Here is a 20,494-nt window from a genome sequence, read left to right as displayed (position 1 = left end):
TTTCTTCACAAAACAATGTAGTTGTGTTATATAGGTCTGTGTCCCTGACTTAACACTTGAACAAAATTATTTTCAATATGTCTGTTGCAGAGAACAGTTACTCTTTAGAATGAATGTTTGGAGAAAAATGTGCAGTAGAATTCATTTACTCAGAGTCAATTGAAAGTGAGGTCACTCATGACATTTCAGACATTCCATGCAGTAAGACTTTAATTGCACGATCTGCCAATAGAATATCGAAACCGTACCACATTGGGATACAATAGAATTTAATATCTGTTCACCAACTCTCCTCCTCCCGTGGTAGGAACCTTCCTGCCTTCATACACTTAAATCTGGGTCCAGAAGGCTTGATTATTACCTTCTTTTCCAGAGGCCAGTTGAAACACAATTGCCCACTCAATGGCCTCACCCCACTGTCAGAGGTATTAAACCTACCACAGATGGATAAGTTATCACATTGGAGGGCCCTGGGAAACACCCCAATCCCATCCTGCTCTTTCTGACAATTCCTCCAAACCTCTAGTCAGTGACCCCTCTTGTTGACCCCATATTGCCTCGTCACCTGTGGCTTGGTCCCTTTGTTGATGTTGCATTATCAGCTACAGCACAGCTCAGTTTTTCTCCCTACCTGTTGTCCTTTGTTCAGCAAAGTTGTGAATCCTCTGCCATGGCCAAACTAAATGAAATGGTAAAGCCATTGCAGATTTAGTGTGGATGTTAATTGCTGACCTTGCAATGCTTACTCACGAATGCAAACAATTCTCTGCTTCCTTAAGCTTTATATTCTAATACTACATGTAAAAACTGTATTGTGATAAAGCTTTAATATCTACTTTGCCATTTATACAGATAAAACAATTTACTGAAATCGAAACACAGGATATGCCTTCCTCATATTGAGTCAAATTGTTTTAGCTAATGCCTCTACAAAATTCTGGAGCATTTCACAACCAAGAGGCATAAATGCTGTTGTTGTGTTTTGTGGCTATATTTTATAATGACTGAGTGATGCATAGCATGCTTCTGAAAAGAATCAGAGCATTTTTGCAAAAGAAAACAAAAGTTGTCTAATATTTTCAGATAATGATTTTATCAGTGTTGGTTACAATATTGAAATAAAGGATATTTGAGCTGTAGCACATTGATTGCAAAGGATAATAAATATTTATTTAAGTTCTTGCTTTACACAGGTTTTAAAAATGTTTTAAGTGAATGCAATTTTGTAAGAGGAGAGTGTTTTATATTACTGACATTTAGTAGATACGAGGTGGAATCGGGCCAATATCAGTGATAGAGAGTTTTTTTCTGGCAAGGTAAAAGATGGGAAAAAAGTATTGACTGATTCCTCTGTTTACAGACCCCAGGCAGGCCCAGTCATCACCACCATGGTCATATGATCAGTCATACCCACCCTATCTGAGTCAGATGACTTCACCTTCCATACATTCCACAACCCCTCTCTCCTCCGCCCGTGCCACAGGGCTTCCTGCAATCACTGCTGACGTGCCAAGACGACTTTCAGGTAGACAATTTCAGGAGTAATTTTCTGTGTATTTAAACTTTTGAATATGGTTGGGAGGTCTGGTGTGGGGGGGAGTTGGGATGTGGTGGGATGGCTTGGTGGGAATTTAAGTCATTAATTTAGTTACTGAAAATGTACAGAAGGAAGTCATAACTACTTTCTCTTGAAATACTACTTCCTTATCTTAAAATCCAGACAGCTTGTTTTCTTTCCTTACTGTTGCAAAGTATTTGGTCAAAGGTTTTAGGTATTTTTCATAGTCATGGTATTCATTTGATAACTTATCTTTGTACCTGTAAATAAATGTAAAAATGTTTTCAGTTTCCTTCCATCTAATTATATTCTGTGCAGTGTAGGCAAAAATCCTCAATGGACTTTACCTGTTTCTTATTGGATTTGGATAGACATTTCCAATTTGACGTATGAAAGATTAAGTCTATGATTAATAAGAGGTTTCATAAAAATATTTTGAAACTACTTTTAATGTCAACGAAGCCTTTTCTGAAGTTGGTGATGAATTTCTGTAGGGATTCTCTCACTGACCATTCTGCAGCACGTTGAAGATCTGTGGAAATAATGGAAAAATTGAATAAACAGTCAGCACCCAAGATATGTATTAAAAGTAACCAGTATCTCAAACCATTGCATATAGTTAGAACATTCTGATGATGTTCTAATAAGCAGTTTTCCTTTCCGTCTACGTGATAAACATGTTTCTTGCTTCATCTATGTTGTATTGCTCATCCAACATTTTATTTCCAGACTCATTTATTCCAGCATTTTTGGAAACTCCCATCTCCTACACTCCATAAATAAGAGTTCATCCAATGCACTGCTGCCCATATCCTAATCCACAGCAAGTCTGGTTCACCCATCACTCCACTACTCACTAACCTACATTAACTCCTACCACGTCAGAACATTGGTTTTAAAATTCTCATCCTTGTGTCAAAATCATTTTGCGGTCTTGCCTTTCTGAAACTCCTCCAGGCTTACAACCCCAATCAACTCTGTTCTCCCCCAATCAACTCTGTTCTCCTCCAACGACCGTCCATTGTAGTCATAGGTTCCAAAATGTTTTCCTTTATACTCTCTTATCTCTCCATTTCTTGCCTCCTTTATGCACCTGCTTAAACTTCTGTGAACAAAGTTTATTTCTGCTTCTTCTGGTTTTTGCCAGCATCATAGATTAATATTTGTTTCTGCCAACATTTACATTGGTAAGTGTTAAATAAACCAGCCATAGAGGTGATAATCCAAATAATGAAAATTTTAAAATGAAAATAATCTAAAGATGACATTTTTTTTAATCCTGTACTTAACTACTTGTTGTTGTTATGGTTGACTACTCTTCCAAGAAGCAACTTGTAACATGCTCCTATGTCAGAAGTCCTATACAATATGGCATTTGATTGGATACCAGGGTGTGAATCCTATACTTACGTCCCACAAATTAAGCCAGGAGTACCTCCAGAAACTGACCATCCACTATAGAAGAGACAAAGATTTCTGTGTTGGATGAGCCCCATTCCAACATGGTAAGCCAAAACCAGATATCACTCAATGTGCAGACGCTTCACCAGGTCCCAGCTGAGTCCTGGGGTGCATAATCTACCACTTCCACAGGGCTATCCCAGAAACCATGCCTTACAGGTGGGAAGTAGCAAAAGTTTAGTTCTGGCTGTGGTAGCAACTGTTCAGGTAAACTCTTCCTGGACTCACACTTTACCATTCTCCCTCAGAATAGATCAACAATTTAAGGACTTTTCTTTTTTGCCTTTAGTTGAATAAAGCATAACTTCTGTTTATAAAATGTATCTTTCTTTGAAAATCTATTAGTATGCCCAACTTGATTCTTAAATCTGTATTTAAACATTTGTTAAAGGGGGACAAGAATTTGAATTTTTTTATCTTGCAGTCATCAGAACTAGAAAGCAAGAAACAAACTTGAATAAAAATGTACCATCTTATGTAGTCTGATTGGTTGGGCTATCGTTGGCACGTAGATGTTGCAAAAACAGTTACCTGTCAATCTTAATTCTCAGATCAGATAAGTTGATAGTGATTGGTCAAGGTGTTGCCATGGAGATCAAGCAGCAATTAGCTGTCTCCATGACACAATTTTATGAAAAATTTCAATGTACGCACACATTAGTCCATATAAAATACATATATAAAACCACATTGCTGTAGATTTGGAGTCATGTGTAGTCCATGACCAGATAAGGATGGCAGTTTCCTTCCTTAAAGGACATTAGTGAACCATTTGGGTCCTTTCTGACAATCATTTCATGGCTATCATCAGACTCTTAATTCCAGATATTTGTTGAATTCAAATTCTACCATCTGCCGTCGCAAGATTCAAACCTGGATCCCCATTACTAGGATCTTTATGTTAACAGTCTAGTAATTGTACCACCAGATCATCTCCTCCCCATGGTATATGTGACTTCTAGCATGCATAAATGCATCACTTAGCAAGCATAACAAATGGCTTTAAACTAGTTTCCAATGTAACTGTTAGCACAGTCTGGATGATTTAATAAATCATTTCCAATAGCAGAATGGCATCAAATAGTGGGTATGATTTTCTAAGGCTTAAAAGCATGGACTGGTTGAGTACAATAAGCATACTGCCAGCTCCGAATGGTCGAAGGGACGTGTTGTTTGATATAGTCCACCAGTTATTGGGATATATGGCCTACATTCATGGTATCACTTCAGTACTGAAAATCATGTATCACATTGCTTCTTCATTTGGTCGGCAAAATGCCTTTTTGGCTTGACAGCAGCATCCTGTTAGTGAAGAAAACTATTTGTGGAGTTATTGCATAGCAGCAGCAAGAGACAGCTAGCTCCTCCTATTGTTCAAATGTTTGAGGCATCTTTCCCTTCCAGGTAAATGTGGCACTGCTCAGGGTCAAAAATGATACATGTAGGAACTTTCTTGATTTTGCAATTGTTATGATTTGATCAGGGTATCTGTTATAATGCAGGATAGTTTTCATGTGGCCTTTCTCAGAATTAAACTTACATAGTGAACAGATGGCTTGGTCCCTGTTCACAACTTTGTCAATAAAACTGATCTTGGAGCACATGTGATTGCAGTATGTCTTGACTTCTAACAGATAATAGTTAAGAACTCTGGCAACTAATAAGGGGTGCTCATTTGATTGTTCCATTTCAATGGTAAATTTGAGTGCTAAGTTGGAATGTATTACACTATGTAACAAAATATTTTGATGTAACTGTGGATTCAAATGTCACAAATATTCCATCCACGTACCAGAAATATACAATGGGTAGGAGTTTGTGGTCTGTCCATTGAAGATGCATTTCTCATGGTAACCAGCATAAACATTAGCAAGAGTTGAATGTGGAAAAGGTCCCATTGTAAAGTCATCGATTTTGACATACATGGTGTCATTTAAACTGAACTCAACTGCATGGGTTGCTAAATTCATGAGTTCTATGCACACTGATTCACTCACAGGTGGCAAGTCGAGATTGCCATGATATGGTGATACAATGCAAATGTCAAAAGCTTCTTTGAACAGTTTGTTGGTAAAAAAAGTTAGCAATTTTGAAAGTGCACATGGACTGTTACTCAAAATGTGCAGGTCATGTATGGTCTTAGCGAATGTGAAACATTCCTTCACAATGTATGTTAATTCAGTGCACAGTAAACTCATTTAGAATTGATTACGCCAGCTCACACAACAGTTTCGTTAATTCATTGTTGTGCAGAACCAGACATTGCAGTACTTCTGTGTGGCTTGGACAGCCCATACAAGCATGAGCCATGAGGAAGAATCCAATCACACATGTCCAAGTCCAACAAGTGACTCTCCAGATTGTTTTGCAGTGCAGCTGTTCTGTTGTGTGTAGTAGTAGGTCCTTTGGTTATAACCTTGGAACCATCATTTTACATGAGTAATCACAATTCAGTTGCGACGGTTTCTTGTTGAGTCTCCATGCTGATAATGGTCCAACCAATCAGCAACCTTTTCTCATGCTGTGTGAAATAGTTATAAAATTTGTTCGGTGTGCTTCTTGAGCGCAAGATGAAACATTTTAATTTTTTGTCTCCAATTAACAATGTTTAAGTTCAGTACTTCCAAGTAATTAAACAGTATTTATATCAAAAATTGAATTAGTGGTACAATTAACCAGTGTCCCTATGCTGGGTACTGGGAGGACACAAGGAAGGGTGAGTAACAGTGTGTCCTATTGATAAGTGTTATGGACCAGGCCAGACCCCCTCAAAACATTTCAAGAAGGTAGCCCAGACCCTAACTTTTCAAGTTGTTTTAAGCAGATGTACAGTGGATATTCCAGGAATGATGCAGCTGGTCAAACCACTCCAGTTTTAAAAACAGAATTTATTTACACACTACTAAATGAAACACAAACAAAAGAGAACAGAATACAGAATAACTTAACCTATCTGAAAAACCAACTGACTCTATCGCAACTTAATGGTGCTGTTCCAATTTCCTGCAACATCCCAATAACATGCCCCTTGGCAAAAAGGTAAGTTCAAACACAGGTTCTTACAGGAGAGAGAGAGAAATGGCAGAGAGGATTAGCTAGGGACTGTTTGCTGAATGGAACCTCTTTTCACACCAACAGCTGTTTCTCTGAGTCCCCATTAAAAACTGAACCAAACTAGAAAGATCCCTGCACTGGGAGAATTGGCCATTCCCTTTCATTGTACAAGTATTTTAAAACAAATCTAAAATCCCTTTCTCCTGATTGTTGCCTTAGGCAATATTTATTAGCCATAACTGAAGTGGCCTAATCCCAGACAAATCAGAACCTCTGTCTTTTGCAACAACTTTTGGAAAAAAAACAAGTACAACATAACCTTGTTCAAGAAGCAGCTTCATCACATAAGTATACATCACGATGCTCTCCTTCACTACATAGTCAAATAGTGTAGAATGTTCCTCTCCCAAAAGGTGGTGAGAGAGGTATAAGACATTGCAATAATCAGGCGAGTAGGCACTGGTGAGATAACTGCCCCCTTCTCGCTATCTCACCAATCAACTGCTCGGCAAAAGGTTCAGTAGGGAATTTCTCAACCTGCCACCAATTAAGGTCATTCACTGGCTATTTAATAACCACTTAAGAGCCTTAACTTGCTACCTCTCTGATTTTCTGCCTTCCTCGCAGGTAAGAAATTTATTTGGTTTCCTGACAAGGTAAACTATGTTACTTGCGTCCTATTTTGGGAAAATGGGAGAATTGGCTGAGGGGACAAGAGTGAAGCCTCTGAAAGTCACCCCTGCCCTTGTCTCTGATCCCAATCACTGTATCCTCTCCTTACTTCACCATGTGAAACAGGAAAGAAAAGCTGTACCTTCTCATCATTGACACTTCTGAGGAGTAGGCCTCAAAAAACAGTCTTTCGGATCCAGAAGCTGCTGTGCTGACTGACAATTTCTAAGGAGCAGGAGGAATGCTTCTGTCGAGGTCTGTGATAGGCTAGCATACACATTGAAGAATGCCCATCATATAACTGCAGGCAAGGATGCCCGAAGCATGGTACATTGGCGAGACCAAACAGACATTACAACAATGGATGAATGGACACCATGCAACAATCACCAGGCTGGAGTGTTCCCTCCCAGTCAGGGACCACTTCAGCGGTCAGGGACGTTCAGCCTCGGACCATCGGGTAACCATCCTCTCAGGCGGGGTTCTGGACAGGCAACAACGCAAAGTGGCCGAGCAGAGGCTGATAGCCAAGTTTGGTACCCATGAGGATGGCCTCAACTGGGATCTTAGATTCATGTCAAACAACAGGTGACCCCACTGCACTATACACTCTCTCTCTCACACACACACACACTCACTCACTCATGCAGACCCTCTCTCATACACAAGCTCTCTTTCTCATATACACAAAATAACACCTCCCACACTCACACCCTCTCACAGGGTTATGCTCCATTAGACTTACATACACACTTTACCAAACTCGCACACACGCAAATAGACACTCTTTCAATGTGCACTCACACTCGCAGTCACACACTAATCCTGTCTCTCTCTCCTGCAAGCGCACACACATATAAGTTTACGGGGTGAATTTGTATTTGCAGATACATTTGCTTTTGCTCAAAAATTGCAGAACCTCCAAGCAGTTGATGCAGGCAGTGAATCCATATAATATTTGTAAATTCCATTTTGGAAATAGAACCAGTCTGACTCAAGATTGGTCTGACTCACCCCATTAATGCATTCTCTGAACTGAGATGTCACGTTTGGTTATAAAAGCTTAAATGGTCTTGAGAATGTTACTTAAAAGAAGTTCCGCGATTTACATATTAAAGAACCGAAACCAGCAAATCCATTATAAAAGGTGAGAGACTTAACAATCTAGGTTTGTTCATATATATCATTGTATTCTTTTGCAATAAATTCTGTGTCTTAGGGTTCCACTTCACAGCCACTTGATGAAGAAGCAGCGCTCCGAAAGCTAGTGCTTCCAAATAAACCTGTTGGACTATAACCTGGTGTTATGTGACTTTTAACTTTGTCCGCCCCAGTCCAACACCAGCTCCTCCAAGTGATCTAACAGCTGATTGTCATGTGATTAGTTGAGTTTTCATGATGGTGAAGCTAGTGAGGTAGTTGACACCTAACATGCTTGCCCCCACACTTTATTTTAAAAGAGAAAATTGTAACCAAAACTTAGTAATACATGGAGAACATCCAGTACAATGAAGCATTAAAGTTTATGCCAATAGCGATGGAGCTGTATCCCAGCAGGAGTTACAACATTCAGGACAGGAAGGAAAAACGTGAATCGGAGGAGAAAAAAGATGTACATCAAACATGCCCTGTCCTTTGGCGTAACAGTGGCAATTAAAAATCTGATTTTTTAATAATAGGAACATTCTGCTTAAAAGTCAAAGAAAGGTGCCAACAGAATTCAATCAACTTCCCTCAGCTTCCATTTCCCTTTGGCATTTTAGAGTTAGGTGTTGTCATGATTTATTTGAATGTACAATATTTATAGTACAAGCTACTCTTATTCTCACAGAGACAGCACAAGCTCCTTCAATCAAGCAGAATCAATCATACAGTATATGTGACCTTCCACACATTGAATTTGACTTACATTTGACTTACTCCAACATTTTGCAGCTACTTGTTGATAAATTACCCATGCCAGTTTGATCTATTGATTGGTTTGTATTTCACTAAAATAAATTAGTCAAAGAGTGTGGTGCTGGAAAAACACAGCCAGTCAGGCAGCATTCATGGAGCAGGAGAGTCGACATTTTGAGCATAAGCCCTTCATCAGGAATGAGCCTTGTGGTCCAACAGGGCTGAGAGATAAATGGGAGGGGGCTTGGTCTGGGGGGGAAGGTAGCTGGGAATGCGATAGGTGAAGGTGATAGATTGGAGAGGAGGGTGGAGTGGATAGGAGGGAAAGAAGATGGACCGGTCAGACAATTCAAGAGGGCAGTGCTAAGTTGCAAGAGTGTATTTGGGATAAGGTGAGGAGAGGGGAAATGAGGAAACTAGTGAAATCTACATTGATCCCATGTAGTTGGAGGGTCCCACGGAGGAAGATGAGGCGAGCTTCCTCCAGGCATTGGGTGATTAGGGTTTGGTTCCGCCTTGGGACCCTCCAATCAAACAGGATCAATGTAGGTTTCACCAGTTTCTTCATTCCCCTTCCCTCCTTCCTTCCTTATCCAAGAACCAACCTTCTAACTCAGCACCACCCTGTTGACCTGTCCACCTCCCTTCCCACCTATCCACTCCATCCTCCTCTCTGACCTATCACCTTCACCCCCACCTCCATGTACTATCGCATTCCCAGCTACCTTCCCTCCAGCCCACCACCCCACCCCCCTCCCATTTATCTCTCAGTCCCCTTGGGCCACAAATCTTATTCCTGAGGAAGGGCTTATGCTTGAAACGTCGACTCTCCTGCTCCTTGGATGCTGCCAGACCGGCAGTGCTCTTCCAGCACCACAATCTTCGATTCTGACCTCCAGCATCTGCAGTCCTCACTTTCTCCTACTAAAATAAATTAGCCAATGGAATCACCTTTGCTGAAACAGAACATTAGTTTCAAACTATTAAAAACATCCAACGGATTTTTATCTTTTTTTAAAAACAAACCTATTTTACACTGCTATGAAATAGGAAGTAAACATTCCTTTAACTAGAGTGTACTTTTCTTTGGGGCAAAAAAACAACAATCTTTACTTTTATGAACAGTTTAATTACTAGTCCCTTGTGAGCAATTAGGACTTTGCACCATGTTCAGCAGCATCAAAGAATCAGAATTTTCAGTGCATTAAAAGAATTCCCTTTTGAAATAAATTTAAGTTTACAGTATTAGACGAAAAACATTTTGGCATCTTTTATATTGAAATAAAAGCAGATGAGAAAGAACTACCCTAAAACAGCTGTTGCATTTGATCTGTACGTTATATTTAGAACACATTTAAGTTGTTTGGTTCAGTGATATTTTTAAAGTATATGAAAAACTTTACAAGTAGCACATTGTTAAGCAATTGCTGTTTTGAATCTCCAATAAACCTCCTATTGACTGGCTCAAATCTCTTCCAGGTTCTGTACAGAATAAAACAGTTCCATATGAATAACGGTGGCAGCAATAGGCACTTCAGGTTCTCTCTAAAGTCACAAGTAACAACTTGATATAATTTCACTTCAGATTAATTTAAAATCCATGACTGGGTAAACAGAGGCTCACTCACCAATACTACAGAAACCCCTTTCTTGTTCTGTGCAATATGTTAATAGGAAGTGGGGCTTGAGTTGTGGTAATGTAACCACAGCAATTCCTCATATACAGATAATTCAGTCCAGACTAACTATGGCCTAAGGCAATGTAGAGAGAATAATACAAGAATGAAATAAATACAAATAGAATAACTTTGTGACACAAGAAAACTATGCTTTCTCCCTGTCTGTTACATAACGGATTGTGAGCAATAATCAAATCAAAGGCTTTGGCTGCTATTATAAACCAAGATCAATGTTTCAAAAGTTTATAATTATTTTCTGAATTTCATAGACGTTAATAGCACTTAGATTTGGATTTTACATTTGGGATCGGGACCACAACATTTGGATCAATTCTAGGTTCCCACGTTGAATGGTGTGATCAGGCCTCGAGATAGGGAGTTACAACAGGGCCCAATAACTAGGGCCTGAGGCTCCACTGATCCTACTGGACTGAGGAAAGAGGATCAGAGACCCAGTTCAGGAGGAGCATGTGAACCTGTGATTTTTGGCCCTCCGTCTGTGCAATCTTTGGAGAGCTGGTTAATTAATGATCAGAGGATATATTCAGCAACTAGTGTCCTGAGACCAGAGTCAATAGGAGGCCCTCCAATGTTGATAGATTGTCAGCCCCAACTCACAAGAGACATCAAGAGAAAAATTTTGATTATTTAGAAGGTATAGGTGCCATGCTGTGATTATGGAGCATTAAATGGCCAGAATTGTGGCCTGACAGCCATGCTAGATATTTGATTTGATTTACAGATTTGATTTTATTTATCAGATGTGATTTATTTATCGTCACATGTACTGAATTACAAAGTACAACAAAAAATGTTGTATACTGTTACCACTCTTCAGAGTCATCTTAAATCACAGAAAAAAAAACTCAAAACAGAATATAAAGGCAAAAAGTAAAGAAAAAAGTGTTCAATTTTACAGTCCTTCTTGTTATGTGCTCCAACATTGGCCTGGTGGCCAAGCAGGAGTCCGCTTTGCTGTGCTGCCACTGCCAGAATGAACATCGCCACTCTTTGGCGCCATCTCACCTCCACCAACACCCTCGCCACTAAGAGACCTCAATGAGCCTTGCCAATGAAGAGGCCACTGATGCCACCAGGTACCATATTGGCCCAATCTCAAATCAGCTGCCACCATGAATCCACTTCAGGCACACCTCACCAGAGTAGCCGCTGCTGATGCCACTAGGTCTCATACTGGGCCCAAACTCGCCTCCATCAACACCTCCATGAATCCATTGAGTCTGAACACATACACTGCCAGGAACCCAAAATCGTCTCTGCTGCAGCTGCCATAAGTCAGTAGAGAAGCCACTGGGAATACAACCCGTCTGCTGCCACTGCAAGTTCATGCTGGTGTCACTCACTGCTGCCAATGCCGTCACTGTGACCAAGCTCTTCAACAAGAGGTAAGTAAAATAAAAGAGAAAGTAAAGAAAAACAATGAGAAAAGAGAGGAAAAAAGGAAAATTAATTAAAAGAAAAATGGACGGAGCAGACAAGCCTGGGCCCAGAAGCCTTACTCCACCGCCATGGGTAAGAGTCCTGCACAGCATGAAACACTGCCCACTCCCTACTTACATGGATACTGCTTTCTCTTGTTCCATTTTAGCTGCAATATGGGATCCATCTGCCAACTGAAAAATTCTAATCAATGGACAAGAGGCAACTTAAAAGCCCCCTTAATTACCTTCAAGGTTACCCTGCCACTTGCAGGCAGGCAACTGTTCTGGTCACAATCTATCCTTCTTGGAAATGAGTGAAAGCTAGGATGGTGCTGACATGCAGGGTAGCAGCCTGCAATTCCAGCCTTGCCTTTATTCCTGAAACCATTGGCATGCAAAAATCCCACCCAATGTATTTATTTGGTGGATTTTATTACTGCACCAACTGCAGTCCTTGAGTTGTTTTTGTGTGATACTTTCACAGTCAAATAAATATCATAACATCACTGCAGGTTCATTGATAAATAATCTACAGTTAATTGTGGATAATTCCACACATCATTTTATGAGGCATTAATTGTTTTGGTTTTTAATGCACCAACAGTTGATTTGCTTGGAGACAGGTTAAATTCTTTCATAATCTCTGTATAACCTGTATTTAAAAGTTTAACCTCTGCTAATAATGTGGCAGACACAATTTATTGTTCCATTCCAGTTTCCGATGTGAAAAGCATCCTTCATCCTGAAGAACTGTGAAAAGGAAGTATCTGATGTGCCAGTGAAATGGGAAGTTTTATTTTGTTTTACCCAGCCAGAAGCATAACCGGGATATATGAGAGAGAGTGCTAGTTTCTTTTCAGTAATGCAGCAATGCCATTCACTTATTTGAGAGTCCTCTCATAGGCAGCAGTTGTTGCACACTGCTATGTCCTCCAACATGATGATCAAAGTAGTCTTGATTATTTATGAAAGGAGGCACTTAAGCAATGATTGAGTGCCACTCTGGGTCAGTGTACAAGGCAGTAATTTCGTTGTACTTTTTTCCCCTGGATTGGCACAACTTGTACCAAACTATGGCTGGGTTTGCATCATTGATAGTGTATAGCGAAAAATACAAAGTGTGCTAATGTTGCCATCAAATTACATCAAGGGTTTGCCCCAATCCATGCTGTAACTTTGGTGGGACATTGCCAGAAGTGCCCATTTATGGTGTTATGCTTGTAGCTCTACTGACATTTGCTAAAGTAACAGCAGGCGATCAGGTGAGCCCCTGGGGAAATTCAAGGCCATTATCTTGAGGCACAAAGTGTGAAAACGTACTGCCAAGTACAAATAAAACCACTGCCAAAGCAGTCATAGTGTACACAGCTGCATCACTAAATATTGGGGAAGGGCCTGCCCTTATTGTTTTTTCACATCTGTTACTTACATTTCACCTTTGCTAAGTTATTGCCAAAAAAGCAAAAGGAAAATAAGAATAAAGCCTTTCTTGTGGTGAGTGTGGTTGGACTAGAATGTGGTAAAGGTACGTTCAATTGAGGCATTCCAAAGGGAGTTCATTGAAAAGGAACAATGCGAGTGTTACGGGGAGAAAGCAGAACAATGCTTAAAATGAAATGCTCCTTCAGAAAGTAGGTAAAAACAAAAAAGACAAATGGCTTCCTTATGCACTATAATGATTCTGCAATTCTAACCTAAAAAGGTAGATTTTTAGTTTTACAAGAATTCTCAACAGACCAACCACAACACTGCTTCACCAAATTCAAACCTTACGTTGAAAATTTGCTGGTAATGATTCAACCTGGCAGGCTCCTGAATATATAAAGAGCTTTGACACAGGAAAATGAAGGGAAGTTACAGTAAAAATGCTAAATCTGAACAAGTTCATAGAATCAAAGAATTTTACTGTACAGAAGGCCATATGACCCAGTGTTTCTATATCAGCTCCTGAAACAGCTTCCCAGCTAGTCCTATCTCCATAGCCTTCTGAATTCACCACTTTCAAATATACATCCAGCTCTCTTTTGAAACCTCCCATGGAATCCACCGCTACCATTCTCCCAGGTAGCATATTCCAAATTGTAACAACTCTCCGCGGAAGAAATTTCTCCACATCTCACTCCTAGTTCTTTTGACAGTTTTGAAATTGTGACCCCTGGTAACTGGTGGAAACGGGATATCCTCTGTTACCTGTCAAAATTGTTTTTATTCTTAGCACCTCAATGAGATCATCTCTTAATCTTCTCTGCTCCAAGGAGAATAAGCCCAATTTCTCTAATCTTTCCTCATATCTAAAATCTGTCATTCCTGGCATCATTCTAATAAATCTCCTTTGAACTCTCTCCAGGGCTTTAACATCATTTCTTAAAAAAAATGCCCAGAACTACAGACAATACTCCAAACCTGGTCTGACCAATGATCACTTAAGATGTAGCATCACTTCTTTGCTTTTATACTCCACGCCTCTATTTATAAAGCTAAAGATCCAATAAGGCTTCTTAACAACTGTTACAACTTACCTGACCACTTTCAGAGAATCATGCACATGAATCCCAAGGTCCCGCTGCTCCTTTATTCCCCTCAACGTTGTACCATTGAGCCTGTCCTGTTTCCCAATGTTTCTTCCACCAGAATGCATTGCCTCATATTTCTCTACATTGAAATTCATCTGCCCAGATGTCTGCCCATTTGGCCAATTTGCTAATGTCCCTCTGAAATAGCTCAGCAGCATCCTCACAATTCATTATTCTCCCTATCTTGGTATCATGTGCAAATTTAGAGATTTTGCTCTCAACACCCATCTCCTAATCATGTATATAAATCAGAAAGAGCAAGAGTCCCAACATTGATTCCTGGGAAATGCCACTTTGAACTTATCTCCAATCTGAGAAATGCTCATCTCTGCTTACCTGCTGTTTCCTATCTTTTAGCCAACTTCTAATCCATGCTACCAAGGATCCACCAATCAATCCCAAACATTTCTAATTTGCCAACCAACCTGGCACAGTATCAAATGCTTTCTGAACGTCTAAATATGCAGCATTCACAGCATTACTGTCATTCACTGTGTGTCACCTTGTCAAAGAACTTAATTAAGGTTATTTGAAATTGTTTATGTATTGTTGCAGTGACTTAGAGAAAATGTATATCTTTAGCTCAAGTTAATCAGTGAATGTTCATTCACATTGACTGTTGGGGCTGCCAAATGTCTAATGGGTGATCTGCAAAGTTGGTTGTGCAGTGGAGCAAATTTGTTCAGTGAAGTTAATTATATTTTTCTCTTTTTCTCTTGAGGTTAATTATAAAGCACATATAAATGCATTTACAAAAATGTTTGTAATGGATTTGTTTAAAAACTGGAAGCTTTGATTTACTTATTTAAATGTTTTTTTTATTCAAACAGATTTTATTTTGTAGATTAGCCAAACATTCTTTTGTATTTCTGTCATGTTGTGGATAATTGCTCTGCTCCCAATCAGTTGTCAATGTCTCCCTTGATTGCCTGCTGGAAGGACTGAAGTACAGACTGAGCAGGAAGATATTGGGCTGAATCTTATATTTTTGTTTGCTAAACCCAAATTGCATTGAGTTTTCGGAAGGTTATTCTCCATATGGTCAAGTGAGTTGTTTCCTTACCTATTATCTTACTGTATTAATGAAGCGCATCTCATCAACTAGCTATCATATCCCTATTATATCTCTTACATCCAATTTCCACCACATCTTACTACCTGCTGTTCCCAAAACTTGACAATCAATAAATATCCACATCCCGAGCATCCATATATCCTTCTTTGAAGGGCTTATGTGCACAGGGCCAAGCATTGGTAATCTGGTGGTGTCCCTCACTAGCAATATCATGACACAGGAAGCACAAAGCCATGTTGTCCTTGGCACATAGCCAACATGGCTGTCATTTCCTCACACGTATAACCACATTCTCTCATCCTACTCACTGTTTAACTGCCATGCAACATACTTCACCTGTCTGTAGCTATACGAGGTTTAACCACCTTATGTAAGTCACTATTACTCTGTTCCTAAGGTCCATTGGATATCCCCAATTTATCACTGTCTAGTAGGGGAGTATCACATACAGGAAGGCAATCAATCAGTCAGTTGTTGGTGGCAGATGCCGCAAATGGGGGCTGAGCACACCTCACCACATTGTGAGACAGGCTGCACCTTGATAATTGGGAACATGCCTGCATTATCCATCCAGATTCAGGTTTAACCTATGCAGAACTTGGTGAAGGAACCATGCCAGCTGAGTGTCCAACCAACGTCACTAAGAAGGAAGTACTTGTATCCCAGCGACACCTTTCCTCACACCCCCACCACCGCCATGTAGAGACCCACCACATTGAGCTTTGCCCACTGCTGTTGTCCCAGTCCATCGAATTCCAACATTGTATCTTGATGCTTCTTTCAGCTGACCCTCTCGAGGCCAGTTATGCTCCAAGTCTCCTCTTGTGACCATCCAATGTAGTTCTCCGTAACCATCAACTGCACCCACCCCACTCCACATCTCTGGCTGCCATTATCAATCAACCCCATGTCAAGACTGATGACAGCCCTGATCGCTGTGTTGGCAGCTCCCCAACTGATGATTTAGGCTTCCCCGATTGCATGTACTAACACTACAGGACTGACTGCCTGCCACACACATGCATGCACATACTGGCCTGTACTGGGGGAGATCCCAAGTGGTTAACTGACTGTGTTGAAGCCCATGGACTGAGGACTAGACCCCATCAGTTTCCAACCTAGCCATTTGGTTTCATAAATATGCAGCATGTTTATCACACATACAGATGGGCATGCTGTAGGTGTTGGATTAACACCTTAATTTGCCATTTACTAAATGTTTACCTTCCACTAGACAAATCCCTACTGGCAAGCAGCCTGTGTGTCTGGGCTAAACAGCACCTCAAAATGGCAGTGGTGAAAGTCTTTGGTTCTGGCTGACATGGCATGCAAGACAATGCAAAGCATGGATGGTGTGAGCATGTAGGTAGGCGCAAATTGTGCAAGTGCTAAGAAAGCATTCATGCTCCAATGCTTAGTACTATCATAAAGCCCACAATGGCAAATAGTTACTTTTATGAATGCATGCTGCGGTTGGGAAGCCAAAATGTATATCCACAACTAGGGCCTTTTAAACTTAATCTCTACTGCTCTGCTGATCATTGTTTTTTTTGGATCAGAAGTTCAGTCATAGGACTGATTGTTTCTTAAGGGGAAAGACTGGTAGCTATAGGATTTCAGATTTTAGCCATGGCTGAGAAATCAGAAGTCTTCAATAAGTAGGCAAAAGGGCAGAAACAATCTGAACATTTTTCAGCCAGAACAATCTAAGTATTATTGCACAGATATTTTTCCAAAAATCAGAAGCTTACACATCTAATGATTATAATAAATATTTAACCAATTGCTTCTTGAAAATTACCCCTTTCTTCAAATGGATAAATGATTTATAATAGCTTTAAAATGTGAGCTGGTATAACCAACTTTTGTGTATGTAGTGCCATCGCTCAACTTCCCCTCATGTACTGTAGAATTGATTGCTTTTGCTTGAAGAAAGCTAACAGGTATACTTCGTACTCAGAGGGAGTGCCTCCAACAGAAAGTACATAGCAATAAGGAAACTAAATCAGCACATTTCTTTTCACATATGGTAACATTATTCTAACTGTGAGACTTAAAAATAATTGTATTAATCTTTGGGGACATCAACGTAAAATCAGTTAGTGTTTCTCAAGGAACTTGAAATCTTGCTGCAATTTTACATTGCCTTTTTCTAGAAACAAATCTGAGACTTTTATAATATAATTAGTTATGTTAAAGCAGACGGTGGGGTGTACTTCATTCCACCCTGTAATTGCTCTCCTCTGCCATTAATATATTGGTTGCATAACTAACAGACCAGATGAATGGGCTTCTTCACGGCTTTCTATGTGAGTTCTAATCTACATATTGTCCAATAAAAGGGAGCAACAATGAGCTTCAGACAGGCTATCTTGGCTTCCTCATACTGCTTAGCAAGATAGAATATCAAACCTGAGTAACATCTAAAAACAAAGGATAAGAATTCAAAACAAGCTCAGAGAGCTTACTTGTTATTTACAAGGACTGCATCACCTGTTTTTAATCTATTAAACTTCACCTCCAATCACTCCAAAATATAAACACAAATAAGTTTGAATGCTTAGATGTAATGACCTACGAACATATGATTTTTGAATTCTGATAAGTTTTAATTCTACTACTGTAAGCTAAATTACACAATTTGATTGTATCCCAGAGATATTTCACTTCAGGTTTTGGCAAAATGAATAATTGATGGAAGCAATTTTAATGGACCAGTCATGTAATTAAGTCTTGAACTCTCCCACCTGTTTCAACATGAAAAATTACATTATATGCCTCAAGCAGACAATCTGACTGGGAGAAACACTATTGATTCTGAATAGGAATCTGAAGAGCGCTGCTGCTATTTTTAGAAGGAAGGTCTTGTTTTAATGTCTTTCTGTTGTTGAACCAGAAGCAATTAGTGGTTTTTAATTTTTTAAAGCAGAGTATGGATTGAAAGGAAAAGAGGATTTGTCCTTTTTTATTTTGCTAATTTAAGGCATTGAACCACATCTAAAGGCTTTGGCTCATTAAAAATTTCATGGAAACAGTTCAATGAAAGCGTTTCCATATGACTTTCCGATTCATGCTATTCTCTCTGAAGGGGTCCCTACTCACGCACTCACTGCGCAATAGGTCCTGAGCAATGATATACTGGTCACGTGTCACAACTTGTGTGGGCTTCTTAAACACACAGCATTTTTACCTTTGGATTTTAAAGACTCTATTTGTAAATTACAGTAAAGGATTTTTACAATGGTTTCTGTGGTATCGCCAGTTTACCTGATTTATGTATAGGTCGTTCTGTTATAACGCTCTTTTCGTCAACGCAAATTCATTGTGATGCAATTGACGAATTGGGGACACTTTCTAAAGCGTGAACTTTTAAAACATTTTTTGGCTGTAATACGATTACAGCGCTGGCACCACAAGCACGGTTTCTAAAGTGCGATTTTCCCATAATGCGGGGTTGCTCAAGAACGCAACTATCGTTTTATAGAACTGACTGTATTTCATAGAAAAGAAAGATCATGGGTACACAGATGATGATAAGTGCAACCCTGTTGATTGTATTTGAGTCAAAAAAGACCAGAAATATCTCAAGTTCAGTTTTTGATGTGTGAACTTAGCTGCTTTTCTGATTCCATCACCTCATTAGCAATGACTTACATCTATTTAACATCTTGAAAACTGTGAAGTATCTCGAAGCACTTCATAGAAATATTATCAATTACAATGCTATATCAAGCTAAATAGGACATTAGGATGGGTAACCAAAAGCTTGGTCAAAACATTACGTTTTAGGGAGTAGCTTTGAGCAGTGAGTGGTGTGATTGTGGTGCTTGCCCAATGTCATCAGCAAGGCTGTTCTGATTTTGATGACTGGTCGTTTGTCAGTCAGGTGAATGATTGGACAGGATAAACATTCAAATGTACCTGCATTAGTTGAACAAGAAGTTTTATATTTAGGAAAAACATATGATGGAATACAGTGGTAGTGCAAAAAATATTCATACACCCAGGGAGAATTCATCATGTTCCTCCTCATTCACAAAACATGTAATTATTTACTTCACAAGCAACATACAGTGGTCCCTTTAAGGACTCCTGTTTAGACTGCACTATTTTCACAAGGTTGTATATTTGTATTTCATCATCACATTGGAGTGGCCACCTTTGTGTGTGGCTGCATCAAGCTGTGCGTGGATCCCCGGTACGCAAACACCAAGTGTCACTACGTACTGAGGTTCTACCTGTCCCCGGTGTTGCGAAGGATGGGCCTGGCCTCGCTGCCGTGGAACGCTCCGAGTAGTTGGACCGTTCCGTATCACCTGTCCTTCGTGGAGAAATTTATGAGGAAAAACACCTTTGACCACAAGTCCATCAGGAAGTGGTCAGCACGTAGCGTCCTTGAGACCCTTCGGGAAAAGGAGAGGGCGGATCCTGTCGAGCGGTTCCCTGAGCAGACTGTCAAAGCCATTTGGCAGAATGCCTCATCGCCAGAACTTTCCAACAAGCACCAAGACGTGGCTTGGCTGGTGGTGAGAAGGGCTCTGCCTGTGAGATCCTTTATGCACGCCCGGACTCTCTGCCGCACCGCACGCTGCCCTCGAAGTGGCTGCGGGGGGGACGAGACTGTCACACACCTCCTTCTGGAATGTGCCTATGCAGAGGAAGTCTGGAGAGGAATGCAGTGGTGCTTGTCGAGGTTCGTCCCGAGCAGCGCCGTGACGCGGGACTCCGTGCTCTACGGCCTGTTCCCCGGGACTCACACCGAGACGAACATTAACTGCGCCTGGAGGATCATCAACTCGGTGAAGGACGCTCTCTGGGCGGTCCGAAACCTGTTGATCTTCCAGCTGAAGGAGTTGACCCCGACCGAGTGTTGCAGACTGGCACATTCCAAGGTCCAAGACTACGTGTTGAGGGACGCGCTGAAGCTTGGGGCAGCTGCCGCCAAGGCGCGGTGGGGAAAGACCACCGTGTAAGATCTGCCTGCCGAAAGAAGAACAGGGGGCCCATACAGACGTTTTTTGGGCTCTGCTGATGCCTCAGCCAAATATATGTATATATACAAGATTGAAAAAATGCACAGG

The 20,494-nt window shown here is 40.4% G+C and overlaps 1 protein-coding gene across 1 annotated transcript in view; it reads left to right on the top strand.

Annotated features, from left to right (window-relative positions):
- The window catches only part of LOC140463289 (runt-related transcription factor 2-like), a 155,010-nt gene that overhangs the window by 124,249 nt on the left and 10,267 nt on the right, over positions 1 to 20,494 (top strand). Inside the window, exon 8 of the mRNA XM_072557051.1 lies at positions 1,361 to 1,525. Coding sequence (XP_072413152.1) covers positions 1,361 to 1,525 — 165 coding nt within the window. The remainder of the gene's footprint in view (positions 1 to 1,360; positions 1,526 to 20,494) is intronic.

This window comes from Chiloscyllium punctatum, chromosome 3 (assembly GCF_047496795.1).
Source record: "Chiloscyllium punctatum isolate Juve2018m chromosome 3, sChiPun1.3, whole genome shotgun sequence".
Lineage (NCBI taxonomy): Eukaryota > Metazoa > Chordata > Chondrichthyes > Orectolobiformes > Hemiscylliidae > Chiloscyllium > Chiloscyllium punctatum.
Note: the sequence above shows the minus strand (reverse complement) of the source record. Positions and strands in the feature narration are given on the sequence as shown.